The 15,755-nt window shown below is 41.6% G+C and overlaps 1 protein-coding gene across 1 annotated transcript in view; it reads right to left on the bottom strand.

Moving 5' to 3' along the window:
- The window catches only part of LOC126251513 (luciferin sulfotransferase-like), a 320,306-nt gene that overhangs the window by 93,767 nt on the left and 210,784 nt on the right, over positions 1 to 15,755 (bottom strand). The window contains exon 3 of the mRNA XM_049951991.1: positions 11,300 to 11,399. Coding sequence (XP_049807948.1) covers positions 11,300 to 11,399 — 100 coding nt within the window. The remainder of the gene's footprint in view (positions 1 to 11,299; positions 11,400 to 15,755) is intronic.

Raw genomic sequence — 15,755 nt, 5'->3', positions numbered from 1 at the left:
ATTTATTCACTACATTTGTTAATCAAACATTTGTTTTCCACTTAGGTTGCGGTTTAATAGACAGACATTAAGACCTCTGATAAGAAAGGAATTTCCATAACGGATACAAGTTTGTGCAGAATATCTAATGGATGATGTACTTCGATGAAATTTTCACAATTAAAAAGTAAAAAAGCGCTGCGTATTGACGGTGACTGTATAGGGCGTTGGAAAATAACAGATCGGTAATTCCGTTTTCTGAAATAGTTACTTTAATACGCATTCGTCAGGATTGTGCTTCCCAAAAATTTCCTATCCTTCTGACAGTAAACATTTTGTATGTCACAGTGTTTTTTTGTGCCAAATAAGATGAGAAATCTCGCTTATTATCTTCAATAAACGTCCGGTATAGTTTGAATAGGAAAAGATGCCAGGGAAGGATCCTAGGAGAATTTTGCGCTTCTAAGAACACGGAATATATAGTGAGGAGACAAGACTCATACTTGAAAAGATAGTTCAAGCAGACGATAATAATATGTAATTCACATACGGGCTGTGCTATTTCAGAATTAGGGTGGGGTACCATTCTTTTTCCATTAACTGCCCCACTGCGTCCGAAGTGTTTATGGAAACTCAGAATTCCGGGATTCAAATGATTATCGTTAGCGTCTAACCTCGCTTATCGTGCTTCTGATGATTCAAAATGTCACTAGGGCGATCTTCTACTGACATTCTGATTCTCCTTCTAAATATCTAAAGTATGCTAGGAGCGTTCAACTATAATCATTAATGAAAACATTCTTCATTACGTTATGCTTGTTATCTGATTGATACAGTAAATAAGTTAATAGCGATGAAAGATGATACTTTACGCTAAATTCTCAGAATGATAGAGTGTCAACAGTTGAAGAAGAAAATAATTAAATGCATCATAAATGTAGACTTGACTGTGTAAAGAGAGGCTATTGCTAAACCCAGCTTAAATTAGAACTTCTCTACATTTTGTACGTACACTGACGAAACAAGAAAAAGTGGCAGTAGTCGAGATGTTCATGACTACTTTCACTCTTTTCAGTGCCGAATGAGGTAATCTTTGGAGGAGTGTTGACAGAATACCGCTTGCCCAGCAAACCTTTCTGCATGATTGTAATGCGGACCGACTGCCTTACGATTCTTGAGTGTTCGCCTCACGTAAGTTTAAAATGTATTTAGAGCACCGAATCTTTCAGCTGGGTACTAACCAAACTCTCAGTTGGGCGATCGTGCAGCCGAGAAGGGCAGTGCGAGTAGCTAGGTGGGTGATGAGGCACCCATGTTTCATCATTAAAGAGTGTTTGTGAAAGGGAGAGACAGTGAGGGGGATTTTTTCGTGTTGTCTGGCATGGGGACGCCCCTTGGGGATAAAAAGTGCTTGTTTAAGTATTAGCATGAAACACCTATAGGGGGCCCTTTAAGTAATACCAGGATTAAGATCCACAGGGATGAGCAAGTAGATCTGTAAGCTGGTACAGTTCTGTAAGGCTTATTGGACCCCCGAGAAGTCGTACTGAACTCCGACATTGTTCAGGTCCCGATTCACAAACTGTACACTGATTATGTCGGTCCACTTCATAGGTCAAAGGAGAGGTACCACTATGTGCTGTGGCATAGATGTGTGTACGCATTTTAGTTGGGTACTCCACTCAAAGAACTTTCATACGCTGACCATTATGAAATGCCCGAAGGGTGATTTTGGAACGTTAGGACCGTGTAGGACCCTAATGTCAGATAATACAACCCTTTTTCCATCAGTGGTGTTTAGAAACTTTGCCTTCGAGATATGAATATTACTACAGCATCTTACTATCAGAACAACTCTTTTTGAAAGCATGTTAACCGAAATATAAATGACCACACCAAGCGCTATGCGACTTTGTCTTGGTTGAACAACGTATTAATACCGCTGTCCATGAAGCACACAAGGAAATCCCGGGCAATCTTATATTTCCAGTCAAGAGTGATTCACCGCTCTCCAGTCTGTGGTTCGTGAATGATTTATGCCGGAAAACATTGACACTGTGCAATTCTAAGACGTGTGGAAATACTAAAGGAAAAATTTAAGAATGAATCATGAATGAACTGCTCAGTGCTATAATGTGGGAGATGTCACACGTCATTGATGCCAGGGGATCAGATTTTTGTTGAAAATTTTGGTGCAGTGAGTAAAGGCACCTATAATGTAACGAGCAACCTTTCGAACCAAAAAGTCCGTATCTTCCAGGGTATGTCATATCTGAGGGTGACAGTCTCTTAATGTTACTAATTGTAAGATGGCACTAGATAATTTTTATTGCAAATTTATTTTTTTTGTCCCATGACCTTGATCGTTTAGTCTACTGTTTTGTTAAAACTAATATCTTTAATGAGGCAATTTGACGGTTGTATGTAATGTAAAAGTAGCGTGAACTGTGGACCTTAGGGCGTCATTCATGTTAGAAGAGTGTTCTGTCCGAAAAGTGTAGGTACGTCACGTCCTGTGCTGTTTGCTATCGGCCAGTCTTTTCCTGGAAACCAAGAATTTGGGCAACGTCTTGGCCTGTGTGGTTTTGTAGTCATACAGCGCCTCCCTGATTTCATGTGTTAGTTGTTGTTAACTCCCTCCGTTAGACGATCGATATCATGTTACAGGAAAGCTCAGGCACAGTTATTGGCGTGCACGCAGGATTTTTGTCGGTGGACGAGCTCTGTTTATTACTGCGTGGCTGCAAAGTTTTTTTTTATTTTTTTTTTTTTTTACAGATTACCTTTGGTTCTGAGTACTTGCATTATAATCACTTCGTCCAGTTGTGCAGTATTATCTTGTGATCCACTTGGCTATGTTGGTTTAAATGGCTCGGTCACTATGGGACTTAACTTCTGAGGTCATGAGTCCCCTAGAACTTAGAACTACTTAAACCTAACTAACCTAAGGACATCACACACACCCATGCCCGATGCAGGATTCGAACCTGCGGCCGTAGCGGTCGCGCGGTTCCAGACTATAACGCCTAGAACCGCTCGGCCACCCCGGCCGGCCTGGGCTATGTTATTGCACCTTTTGCTAGGTGATGCTAACACATCGAAGTAAAGTAAATCCATGGCATGTTTGGTGCTTTCGATCTAGTGTTTTTGTAATCACCACTCTGCTTCATTTGCAATGGAATGAGTTATGAACGTTGCATATTCTCGTTGATGTTCTTGTCCATAATGTCGCTTCGGTGTACAAGGGCTAAAACTACTTTTGGAACATATTTGGAAATGTTTTCTTATTCTGTTGCCTAATTTTGAGTTCTAACCAAATCCTTATGCCTTGTTATATTTATGATTTATTGTCACGGTGTCATTTGGTGTAGTATTTTTGGGGCCCATTACATATTCCTGGATTTCACTTAATTATAACGGTTCTTAAGTTTTGCATTGATTGAGACGGCATTAGTCTATTAGTGAATATCTTACCATTTACAGTGTATGGTTACCCATTACGCTGTTACACCATTACCTATCATCCATTACCTATTAGACTGTTACACTGCTTACTGTTACTCGTCACCCAGGATGCATTACAAATTACCTGCTACATCATCACTCTGTTACACTGTTACAACTTTACTCTTTACTTGGTTACACTGAAAAATAGCTCCCTATAGCTGACACCCCTTAGTAGCTGATACCCCTAGTGTTAGTAAATTGTACAGTGCTTCCAGAACAACTGTAACATATAAAATGTCTGCAAAATATCCAGGTCAAACGCAATAGTTCCCACCATAGTAATAATTTCGTGTGGCACATGTACCAGCAGCACGTGCAGAATTTTCAACTGCAACATAAAATTAATACCCCAGCTAGGTTTCACTATGATATTTGGCTGACTTCGGTAGCAGTTTTAGACACGAAGTTTTGGCAAAATTAGATATGGGAATAACCTTCTTTACTTTGATTATTCTTGTCGACAAGTGCGCTTTGAGCTGTAAGTTATATTGGCAGTACTAGCCATGTGAGTTTGAATGCGACTTGCGTGCAACGTTACAGTGAGCCGACAGTCAAATGTATTGCATGTCAACAAGACATTGCATGTTTATTTATTTACACGTCAGATTCCCAACTGAGGAGCAAATCTCCAAGGACATGGAACGTGTCATTACATGAAATTACAACATAAAAGTAATAACAGATAAAAATAAAATGTTTATGAACCCGAAAAAAATCAGTCCATAAGTTTAAGTAGACGCAATCGACAACACAATAAGAATCAGCTTCAGTTTTCAAAGAACTCCTCGACAGAATAGGAGTGACCCATGAGGAAACTCTTCGGTTTCAATTTGAAAGTGCGTAGATTACTGCTAAGATGTTTGAATTCGAGTGGTGGCTTACTGAAAATGGATGCAGCAGTATACTGCACACCTTTCTGCACAAGAGTTAAGGAAGTCCGTTCCAAATGCAGATTTGATTTTTGCCGAGTATTAACTGAGTGAAAGCTGCTTATTCTAGGGAATAAGCTTATATTGTTAACAAGAAATGACAATAAGGAATATACATATTGAGAGGCCAGTGTCAAAATACCCAGACTAGTGAACAGGGGTTGACAAGAGGTTCGTGAACTTCCACCTCTTATTGCCCGAACCGCCCGTTTCTGAGACAACTGCTCAGTAAGTAAGGTCAGTCTTTCCCACGCCTGCCTTCCTGCCCTGTGATTAGCATCGTAGAACAAGTTAGATGTGGAAAAAAATTAATTTGATACTCCATTGTGGCTTACTGAATCTATGGTACAGAAATAGAATTTTTCACTTTCGCAAATACTGCGTTACATAATGTTTTAGGAAAAGTACTTTTGAACACGATGCAAAAAAGAAATGTAAAGAAAAACTCAGAGCATTCCAGGAATTCTCAACACCCACAAGACGGCTAGGTTGTGTGTGTGTGTGTGTGTGTGTGTGTGTTTGTAGTTACGAAATTGTTAAATAACCGAATACTTTTGAATGTGGCTACCAGAGAAGCTTGTGGCAATACTGTAGTATATTTGGATACTTTCTGGAACGGCCTATACATACTCGTACGCAAAATATAAAACACTGTCACAGCCAGCGCCATTTTACCTTCTTTAGGCGCTGCTAGGGGGTGAAATGTATTTCTCGCCAGTGCCATCTAGCGTTCTTCAAATTTACCAGTATTCACCATCTTAGATTTTTAAATATCCAGTCATCATTCATCATTAATTATTAAATCTCTTTCCATCCTTCATCTAGAATTTTTGGCTTTTTCGCCTCGGTCATTCAGGATTTATTGTCGACTGCCGTGATTCACACCGCCCAAAATATTCCTACTATAATACATTCAGCAAAGACTTCCTACAAGTTCAATTTAAGATAGATGTTAACAAATATTTCTTTCTCAGAAATGCTTTTCGTGCTGTTGTCAGTCTGAATATCTTCTCTACCTGAGCCATCGTCCTTTATCTTGATGCCCAAAAAGTAAAACTCATATATTACTTTCAGTGGTCGGTTTGATAACCTAATCCCTTCAGCATCACCTGATTTCATTCGACTACATTCCACTACCCTCGTTTTACTTTCGTTAATGTTCGTCTTATAACTTCTTTTCAAAATAACCGATTTATACAAGCCATCACAACAGCTACTCGATTAGAATACCATTTGATGATGCAGGGGTATTCTGAGTAGATGAGTACTTAGTACAGACATTCCGTAGCACGTCATAAGTCAGTGAGTAGCCCGCCGTCTGTAGCAGCGCCCCAACATTCTGCTCAAAGCTGCCATACCCTTTGCACCGACGTTACATTTAGAGGTGGACGCTGGTCAGCCCGTGCAGACGTACATTTCAGAGTCTACTACCCACGACTTGCACGTGCGGGACGGCCTTTGGGACCTTAATCACATGAGACAGCAGAGGCACATTCGTGTAGGCGGAACGTTCACCAACGCTCAAAGACCGTAACTTGATAATGCGGCGTCCTTTGGTGTCGATGTGGCTAGCAGACCACCGTAAGCAACGTCCAGCCCTTTCGAAATTCCCTTTATATATTTGTTTGACCACTCAGACCACTCAGAAGGCTCTCTGTGTCCTACAGTTGCTGCTTTTCCTCCGCTGGGATTTCGAAGCCAGCAAGTAGATATAAAATTCTTAACAAACGATATTAAGTATTTTACCAGTACCATTGATGAATATCTTGTGAAAACTTGAGAAATGAGTAGACCGCAGCAGAAACAACAGCAGGGGAAGAATGCTGTTTCCGTAATAACACAAAGAAAGTAACAGCAGTTCATGTATTCCACTGCTATTTGTGCCAAACAGCAGCACGTCTCGGAGTCAGTCTGGGAACATTACAGTGAGACATTTATGAAACTGACTCCGCCCCGTGTTGGTGTTTGTTAACGATGGACGGGAAGTTATTAAATAAGTTATTAAATAAAATTAACATAAAGAGTGCTAACTACCTCCAAACTACTCTTAGTTAGCTTTATTAATGGAAATTAAATGGTTCTGAAATCGGATCTTGGACGAGTATGCTCATACGTTCATAATAATTAGCTCCCATCTAGTGTTCCTATATCGATTCATGGAAATTTATTGTTACCAATGACATCGGACGAACCTGTGGAGTGGTATATCTATCGGAAAGCGTGATTCTTGCACCGCTTTGGTTCAGCTTTGGAAAATACATGATAGAATGTCATAAACTTTTGATAAATGTAGTCATTAATAAGCGACCGGTTTCCGCCGAAGATCATTTTTCAGACCAGCTGGGATTATCAGCGAAAGTTGCATTAGAATACAATGACGTCAAAAGAGGAGTGAATTATCAATGCAGCGACCAGTCAGGTTCCCTCATTTTCTGCATTTCTTATGCCATTGCATTAGAGTTAAATTTTCCTGTTTACCCAAGCTGTGCCCGGAAATGTCTTTGACAAAATCCGGTTGAAGAACAATTTCAACGGCAACTTTCGGTGTTACGTGATGCTGTTTCTTTAAGTTTATGACCGCTGTGGAGCCAAATCAGCAGAAAATATTGGGCTCTTCTCAAAATTTCCATACATTAATCGTGATTTTGTTACTAGGTCTCTGCGTTAAGTGACCTATTTTACATTTTTCGGTAGACATGGACGAGTATCACACACCCACATAAGCCTTTAATCTTCAAACAGGTGTCTGTGGTCCAGACACAGACTGAGTCAAGGGTCCCTGTAGCAAAACAGAAGGTCGTTTACTTGTATAATTACGACACGAAATTTCTTAGAGCATAAAGGCATTGTAAAAAGAGTTTCTTGCGCGTTTATTTCATTATACAACTGTCTAAACAGCTCCACAAATAACTAAAAATATTCGCAAACACCTAAAGGTTTCCGTTAGATGTCACCTGGAGGCACGCAGAGCGTGTTACCTCCTCTGAACTTTCCTTCCTTTAGATGTCATATATTTGCCAAGTCTGATTGAAAGTGCCGAGAAATTCGAGACTTGTTAATGCTACCCCAAAGGCTATCATGGGTGTCACGACCCCTGAACAGTTTTTCCGGTATTATAAGAAATAAGCTACATTTGGTTATGGCTGCGCTGTGAGATATACAATAGATCCAGTTCACCATTTAGATACACATACGTGATTGAACGTGATCGTAAGAACACTTAAGGTTTGACTCGTCTCAAAGGAGCGTCGAGGATTGGATGACAACATTCATGATAATGTGGTAGAAGACCGTCGAAATGCAATTGGTGATACTGTCAAGGTGATAGGAATCCCATATGAGTGGGTACGTAATGAAGTTCCTTATACATGGGAGATAAATGGACGATAGGAGCCCCATTCCTTGACTTCACGCCAAAGAACACTGAAGGTGTGATAGGTCGAACAGTGATTGGAAATGCCAAAGCATTATTTCACTTTCAGCATCATCTTGTGACTGTAGACTGTAAATCCATCATTACGTTCTAGACGCCACACTGCAATCAGAACACTGTTTTAACGAATATGGAAAAAACTCGTTACGACTAGTTTTTCAGACTTGTCTGTTATCAGTATGATTAATTATTGAGCAAAATGTAAAATAGCGTCACATTTCTGTTATACGTTATTGCTGGATGGCTTTTTTATCGAGTTGCAGGAAAGTGTCCAAAAATATGGTCTTGCAGGAGGATAATGAAGAGCCTTATTCATCAGCCTCTGTGATGTTCCTCTAAGATGTTCCTAATTTTTGACCAGCGCAACTTTTGGTTTTGAAACACAAAAAAATCTGTTTGGAAGAAAGAACTTTCATCAGAAAAGAGGTTACCTATAGTGTAAGTAAAACTTAGGCCAACTCATATTCAAATTTATGAGGCCAAAGACTGTGTTTATGTTTGAAACAGGGGTTTGGTTGCGAGCGGCGTTTGAATGGCATGCGCTCCATGACGTAGGGGCTGGGCCGGCCGCGGTGGTCTCGCGGTTCTAGGCGCGCAGTCCGGAACCGCGCGACTGCTACGGTCGCAGATTCGAATCCTGTCTCGGGCATGGGTGTGTGTGATGTCCTTAGGTTAGTTAGGTTTAAGTAGTTCTAAGTTCTAGGGGACTTATGACCTAATATGTTGAGTCCCATAGTGCTGAGAGCCATTTGAACCATTTGTAGAGGCTGGCCGTGGTTGCGGCTGGGCTTGTGTGTGAGTCGGCTGGAGCTCTGGATTTGGTCCGTGCCCTAACTCGTGTTGTCCACATTTCAACGGTCCGATGGCTGCGCCATGCGTATCCATCAAAGTTGAAATAATACGGCTGTGACGTCAGCTCAGCCGCTGAACCCACTAAGGCAGCTGACTATTCTGAGCGTTCGCGCTCATACAAAGCAAACAGTTAATCATAAAACTGATAACGATACGTTATATCAAAGAGGGGAGCACCACGATTCTGCCAGCGTGCAGATCCTGTTTGTAATCATTGTCCGTAAAAAGACACAATATCGAAAAGTCTTACCGCAACCGCCAATCAGTAAAAGTATAATAATTTCTTCGGTAATTAATATACGAGTATAATGAAGATCAGACATTCAATTGTTGGGTGAGGTGCTTTGACTGGTACATTCACACGATATACGACTTAATTAATTCAGCAACTGGATACATTTTAATTGGACTTTAGTTGAAAATTGATATAAAACCTACCGCAAAACAAATACAACAGGGAAGAATCCATTGGCGGAGGTCGTAGCACAAAGCTTACAATAATTAGTTGTTAAGATCTACAATTTTTATTGTATATTTGTTTGTTTGTTTATAATTTTGCATTTTTTCGTCCATAACTAATGAAATATTAAAGATATGTAAATTCTGAGTAGTTTCCTTAAAATTGGTTCCATCTGAAACTATTCTAATCCAGGCCCTAAGCCGTTAGTTGTTCGATGTGTTATGTGAGGCTTTGCGCCAAGGATTTACGTCAACCCCTTTTAATATGGCTTTCAGCCGTGTGTATTCTTTAAAGGAATGTGTTTAGATTGTGTACAATTAAAATCACATTAATTAACTAACGAAACTGTGCCAAAGTAATATTTGTAATAATATTTAGTGGCAAAAAATGAAATAATCGTTTTCTAGCATCGCAATGAAGTTTACAATTATTCAACTTCAATCATTGGGCGAACTTGTTACATGTACAACGTAATAAAATACATCGTTCTATATTATAATTTCAGCTCACAGCTAATGGTGCAGTAAAATCAGTTGTAAGAACCCTGTATAGATGATTTAAATGAGGCTGGTGAAGTTGCGAACCTTACTGACGTATAGGATAATTTCGCTGAGTGGGTGGACCGAGGCTGTATAAGTGCGATGGCCATCATGACGTGGGGAAAATTCGATACGATCTGGTTGGCACTGGATCTGTCCCGTTCGGGGTGTGTTCTGAGCGAACTCGTTGAAGCAACATCTTGATCGCGCTGAGCGGTGATTCCAACAGCACACGCTTTAGGAAGAGAAAAGCTTTACAGTTAGTCCAGTAGCTAGACCTAGAACACTCAGGGCCCAGTCAGGTGTCTGATTATTTACTCTCAAGTGACCATGCGGACTTGTGATTATCGTGTGAAGTAGATTTCGGACTCTGTTCCTGAAATTTGGATCTTGTCCCAGTTTTACTTGTGATGAACTCCGATGATTTTTGCTACAAATCGGCTCGTTTGTCGGTTTGATTCTAATTAGGTGCAAGTTAGTTTGCGGTTTATTTTCCTTTAATGATTAGCAATGAACGTAGTTAATGATTTGCAGCAGTTTCTCAGTTTATTAAATTTTAAGTTCCGAGCTTATCTTCTGCTGTATTGAGAGCTCGAGTCACTTTTAACCACTCAATGAAACAGTTGGTTTTAACAGTCTTTGAGCTTGTGTGAAAATTTTGAAGACAATAAATTTTACTAATGAAAGGTGAAGCATTGTAGTCGCGGGTCGCTATTTCAAGTAATTTGCACCTGTGTAATACTAGTGATTAACTGTCTTAGTGGTTGATAACATCAGGACTAATTTTATTTAATCATTTCAATTACTAATGCGCATGGGAAAGGGAAGATGAATTTATTATCCCAAATGATGACAGGGAAAACAAACGGATTGTAATTTACAGCAAAAAATCGGCTTTTCCACGTTTTCCACGTACCGTCACAAATTTCTCTTAGATGTTAAAAAGTTGTGTATTAGTCTAGTTGAGAGTGGCACTTCAGAAACACAGTCTTGCCCCCTAAACGAAACTTTTTTCCATATTTTGCAACCAACTTTTGTAAAAAAAACGAACAAAAACAACAAAAAACAAAAAACGCTGTGAATTTCGGTATGAAAAATTCAGATGAACGAAGAGCCGCGGTTGCAAGTGCCGATTGTTTCATAACAAATGTGAGCATAAACGTATGTCAGTGTGCTTCTGCTTCTTCATGCCAACTGTGTGTATACGAAACGACATCTGTAGAGAAAGGTCCATAAATATTTCACATCTGCAACGGGAAGCACGATGCGCTACCAAGCCGAATTTTTTAGCTCGCGCTCTTTCGTAACGCGGCGCATACGAAACAGGAGGAGATGACTACTGCAGCTTTCGTTACGGGCATCCCACTAAATGGGAGGGAGGCAGTTAGTGCTAACTTTCGCAGAGTGCAGTTACCGGCATGAGTGACCCACTAACGGGTTCACCAAGTTTTGATTTACGGGCAATCCTCGGTGCTCTTAAGCATTTCTCCCTAACACGTCGCCAGCACACCTCACGCCATTAACCGCAAGCGGAGTCTCAGTCCACAGACAACCCAGAGAGCGCGAGCGTCTGTAGGACTTCTGTTACATAGGTACTCACTCAAAAAACGGTACTCGGTCGTTCAGAGTCTTCTCCTTGGCAGTTTTAAAGTCGCAATCGTTTGCAATCAGCCAGACCATCTCCTGTGTCCATGTTGTTCCTGTAACAAGAATTAGATGTATGTTAAAAAATTAAAAAAAACGCATTTATAATTAACATTTAATCTAATAATAATAATAATAATAATATTGATTTGTCAAAAAAATGGTTCAAATGGCTCTGAGCACTATGGGACTCAACTGCTGTGGTCATTAGTCCCCTAGAACTTAGAACTACTTAAACCTAACCTAACCTAAGGACATCACACACATCCATGCCCGAGGCAGGATTCGAACCTGCGACCGTAGCAGTCGCACGGTTCCGGACTGCGCGCCTAGAACCGCGAGACCACCGCGGCCGGCATTGATTTGTCATCAATGGGTGTAACACTGCTGTCTTTTTTTATCATGGAGAACAGAGGCTATTCTCCAACTACTAGAACCTACTTCAGCTTCATCTTGAGACAGTTCGCCAAAGTTATCAATGTGATATACCGCCGCAAGGACATCCTGTTAATATAGCGCAGCATCCTTTAGTGTCAAAACTATGTGAATGTAAAGTTAAAAAAAAAGACATCGTTACATTACTAAGGGATGTTGGGATACAATGACAGGATATACCTGCAGTAGCGTGTCACACCGAAACAACGGTAATGTGGTAATATAGCAGCCTTTGCTACCCATAACAATACATTTCACAGCTGACCTCCAGAATTTCCAGCACTACAGTATCAACAATATTTTCTTCAAACGTGAGAGATGGATTCTGCATTTCCACAAGAAACCAACCGATCATTCAGGAATTGGAAAATTCAGGAAAACATAAATTATGATTTCAGGGTGCGACAGCGAACCGAGTCCCTCAGTCAAATACAAATCACACAAAATCGCACAACGGAATAAGAGAAGCTACTTCGATCTCTAAGTCATTTGACTCACTTAAATTAGTTTGATGATTCTGAAATCTAATTGGAAGAGGCAACGTGTGCTCCCCTGTTCCTTGTTTTCACTGACTGAAATATTTCGTAATTCTCGCGTGGAAACATCCACATCACATCAGTCATTTTCTTGTGCCATCTAATTGAAAAGAATCGCATTGACTTAAGGGTATAATCAAGTAACAATCAACCTCGTCGAGAGAAGAACATCAAATTTACATACGTTGAAATTTTCTGCTAACTACGCTATGTTATCAAAAGTATCCGAACACCTGGCTGATAATGACTTACAAGTTTGTGGCGCCCTCCATCGGTAATCCTGGAATTCAATATGGTGTCGGTCCACCCTTAGCCTTGATGACAGCTTCCATTCTTGCAGGCATAGGTTCAATCTGGTGTTGGAAGATATCTTGGGAAATGGATCTTGGGAAATGGCAGCCCATTTTTCACGGAGTGCTGCACTGAGTAGAGGTACCGATGTCGGTCGGTGAGGCCTGGCACGAAGTCGGCGTTCCAAAACATCTTATAGCTATTCCATCGGATTCAGATCAGGAATCTCTGCAGGCCAGTCCATTAGGGATGTTATTGTCGTGTAATCACTCCGACACAGGCCGTGCATTATGAACAGGTAATCAATCGATCGTGTTGAAAGCTGCAATCGCCATCCCCAAATTGCTTATCAACAGTGGGAAGCAAGTAGGTGCTTAGAACATCAATGTAGGCCAGTGCTGTTCTAGTGTCACGCAAAACAACAAGAGCTGCAAGCCCTCCTCCATGAAAAACACGACAACCCCATAACACCACAGTCTTCGAATTTTATTGTTTGCACTACACACGGCGGCCGTTGTGTCCGAGCGGTTCTAGGCGCTTCAGTCTGGAACCGCGCAACCGCTACGGCCGCAGTTTCGAATCCTGCCTAGGGCACGGATGTGTGTGATGTCCTTAGGTTAGTTAGTTTTAAGTAGTTCTAAGTTCGAGGGGACTGATGACCTCAGATGTTAAGTCCCATAGTGCTCAGAGCCATTTGAACCATTTGCACTACACATGCTGGCAGATGACGTTCACCGGGAATTCACTCCCCTACAGGGTTGAAATAAATAAAGAAATTGTAGTCCTATGCAGGAGTTAAGGTACAAGGCGAGTGTCCGTCTTCATGTAGAATAGACTTACGAAATCAGATGAAATTTATTTAAATAACGTGCATGGTTATGAATCTGCAAAAACTGACGCAGCAAAAATAAAAGGAGAAAATGTTCCCTGCCGACAGCAATTCTAATATCAAATTAAAAGGACTCATTTAGAAATCTAAATTTTTATGAGGAAGAAGGAGGAAGGAGGGACGGTAAACACAACTGAAACGAATGAGTTTTTCATCTCAGGAGCTATCAGACGAGGAACGCCGCAATTAAATTACCATTTCCGTGGCTCGTCAGTAGCTAAGCGGCCTCCACCCGATTCCTCAGTCTGAATGCGGGTTGGAGCTGTGCCGAAGGCGGAGCGCTTTAAGCAGCCCCTAAGCGCTGGCAATTAACTAACATCAGCCTCAATTAAAAGACGACTCTAGTTCTCCAGCGGCAGTCATACGAGGGAGAGATGGTCGCAGTTTCCCACACAACGCTGTGTCGGACGTGAATTTAAATAACTTGTAGCGAAAGAGAGATCTGTACCATGATTTAAAATATCAGAAAATTTGCAACTATTATCTATGTCAACTAGTAATTTTGTGTTGTTACTACTGCAAGTAAACTGAAGTGTAATCTACTGTCAAAAACAACTGTCTTTTCGTATCATGTCCATCCAGTTTTCAAGGACGTGATAGCACCAGTTTCCAGAGATTCCAGATTGCTTTCCTTAAAAGTCACGATCCGTGAAGGATCAGTGAACAAATTGTCACAGTATTTCTGAACAGAGGTAGTTTTCGTGACTCTAAATTACTGTGAAGGAAAGGTCCAGAGATGACTGAAAAGTAAAGAACACAAGGAAATATGTCTGCATAGAGAATGTGACTCTAGATGTTACGAGTACACCGTAAATAAAAATCCGTGTTATTAAATAATCAGTTACGAAACTAACGCCGACCGCGGTGGTCTCGCGGTTCTAGGCGCGCAGTCCGGAACCGTGCGACTGCTACGGTCGCAGGTTCGAATCCTGCCTCGGGCATGGATGTGTGTGATGTCCTTAGGTTAGTTAGGTTTAAGTAGTTCTAAGTTCTAGGGGACTGATAACCACAGCAGTTGAGTCCCATAGTGCTCAGAGCCATTTGAACCATTTTGAACGAAACTAACGGAAAGGAGGGGACTTCAAAATGTAATTCATTGATGTTTTTGTAAGTGGCGATTTGCCATGGTGTTTCGCTTAACAAGGAGCGACTTTATCTGCTAAGTCTATGACCTGATTCAATTTCTAACACGAGTGCGAATCTTACGGTGGCTTTTTAAGGAGATGTAAGTCTCTTCATACCACTGATTCCCTTGTAAACCAGCTTTTCGCAGAGAAATCAAAATGGGCAAATAAGAGCAAAATATTTATAAATACACTGAGAAAAAGTATTCGGACACATATTCATGCACTACTACTTTTCGCAATTGACCGATGGATGTTAGGAGAGGCGAATCGGCAAGTGTAAAGTGAGTTGGGGGTGGGGTGGGGGGAGGGGGAGGTGTTGTCAGTAGAGAAGCGGTAACAGCGGGCTGTGTTGGTCGGGAGAGCTTATGTTATGTTAACCGGGGACCTGGAAACGACGGAGAGGTTCCGCCCCCGCCACAGTCGCAGCGGTCCGCAGCCCCACGAGGACTACCGCAGTCCACTTCACCCCTCCGCCACCCCACACCGAACCCTGGGTTACTGTGCGGTTCGGCCCCCGGTGGACCCCCCGAGGGAACGTCTCGCACCACACGAGTGTAACCCCTATGTTTGGTTGGAAGAGTAATGGTGGTGTACGCGTACGTGGTGAACTTGTTGCGCAGCAATCGCCGACATAGTGTAGCTGAGATGAGAAAGTACGCCAACTTCTGGAGGACCCTGCATACAGAATTCTGGAGTGTGACCCCACGGACAAGGTGGCCAAGAAGACTAGTGCTCTCTTGAAGGAAACAGGGATGCCTGATAAGATCATCAGACAACTACGGGAAAAAGCGCCAGTACCACCTAGACTGTATGGTCTGCCTAAAATACACAAGGAGGGCGTGCCCCTACGTCCAGTTGTCAGTAATATTGGGGCACCTACGTACACAACAGCCAAGTACTTGAAAGGTCTCCTGTCTCCATATGTGGGCAAATGTATTCACCATATCCGCAACTCAGAAGATTTCCTGCAACGCCTCAAGCAACTGCACATCACAAATTCGGACATCATGGTCAGTTTTGATGTGGTATCGCTGTTCACCAGGGTCCCACTGAAGGACTCACTAGAACTGATTGCAGAGAAATTTGACGGTGCTCTGTTGGACCTGTTCAGTCATACACTGACATCCACGTATT

This window comes from Schistocerca nitens, chromosome 4 (genome assembly GCF_023898315.1).
Source record: "Schistocerca nitens isolate TAMUIC-IGC-003100 chromosome 4, iqSchNite1.1, whole genome shotgun sequence".
NCBI classification, from domain to species: domain Eukaryota; kingdom Metazoa; phylum Arthropoda; class Insecta; order Orthoptera; family Acrididae; genus Schistocerca; species Schistocerca nitens.
The sequence above is the reverse complement of the archived record's forward strand: the minus strand, read 5'-3'. Positions and strand labels throughout refer to the sequence as shown.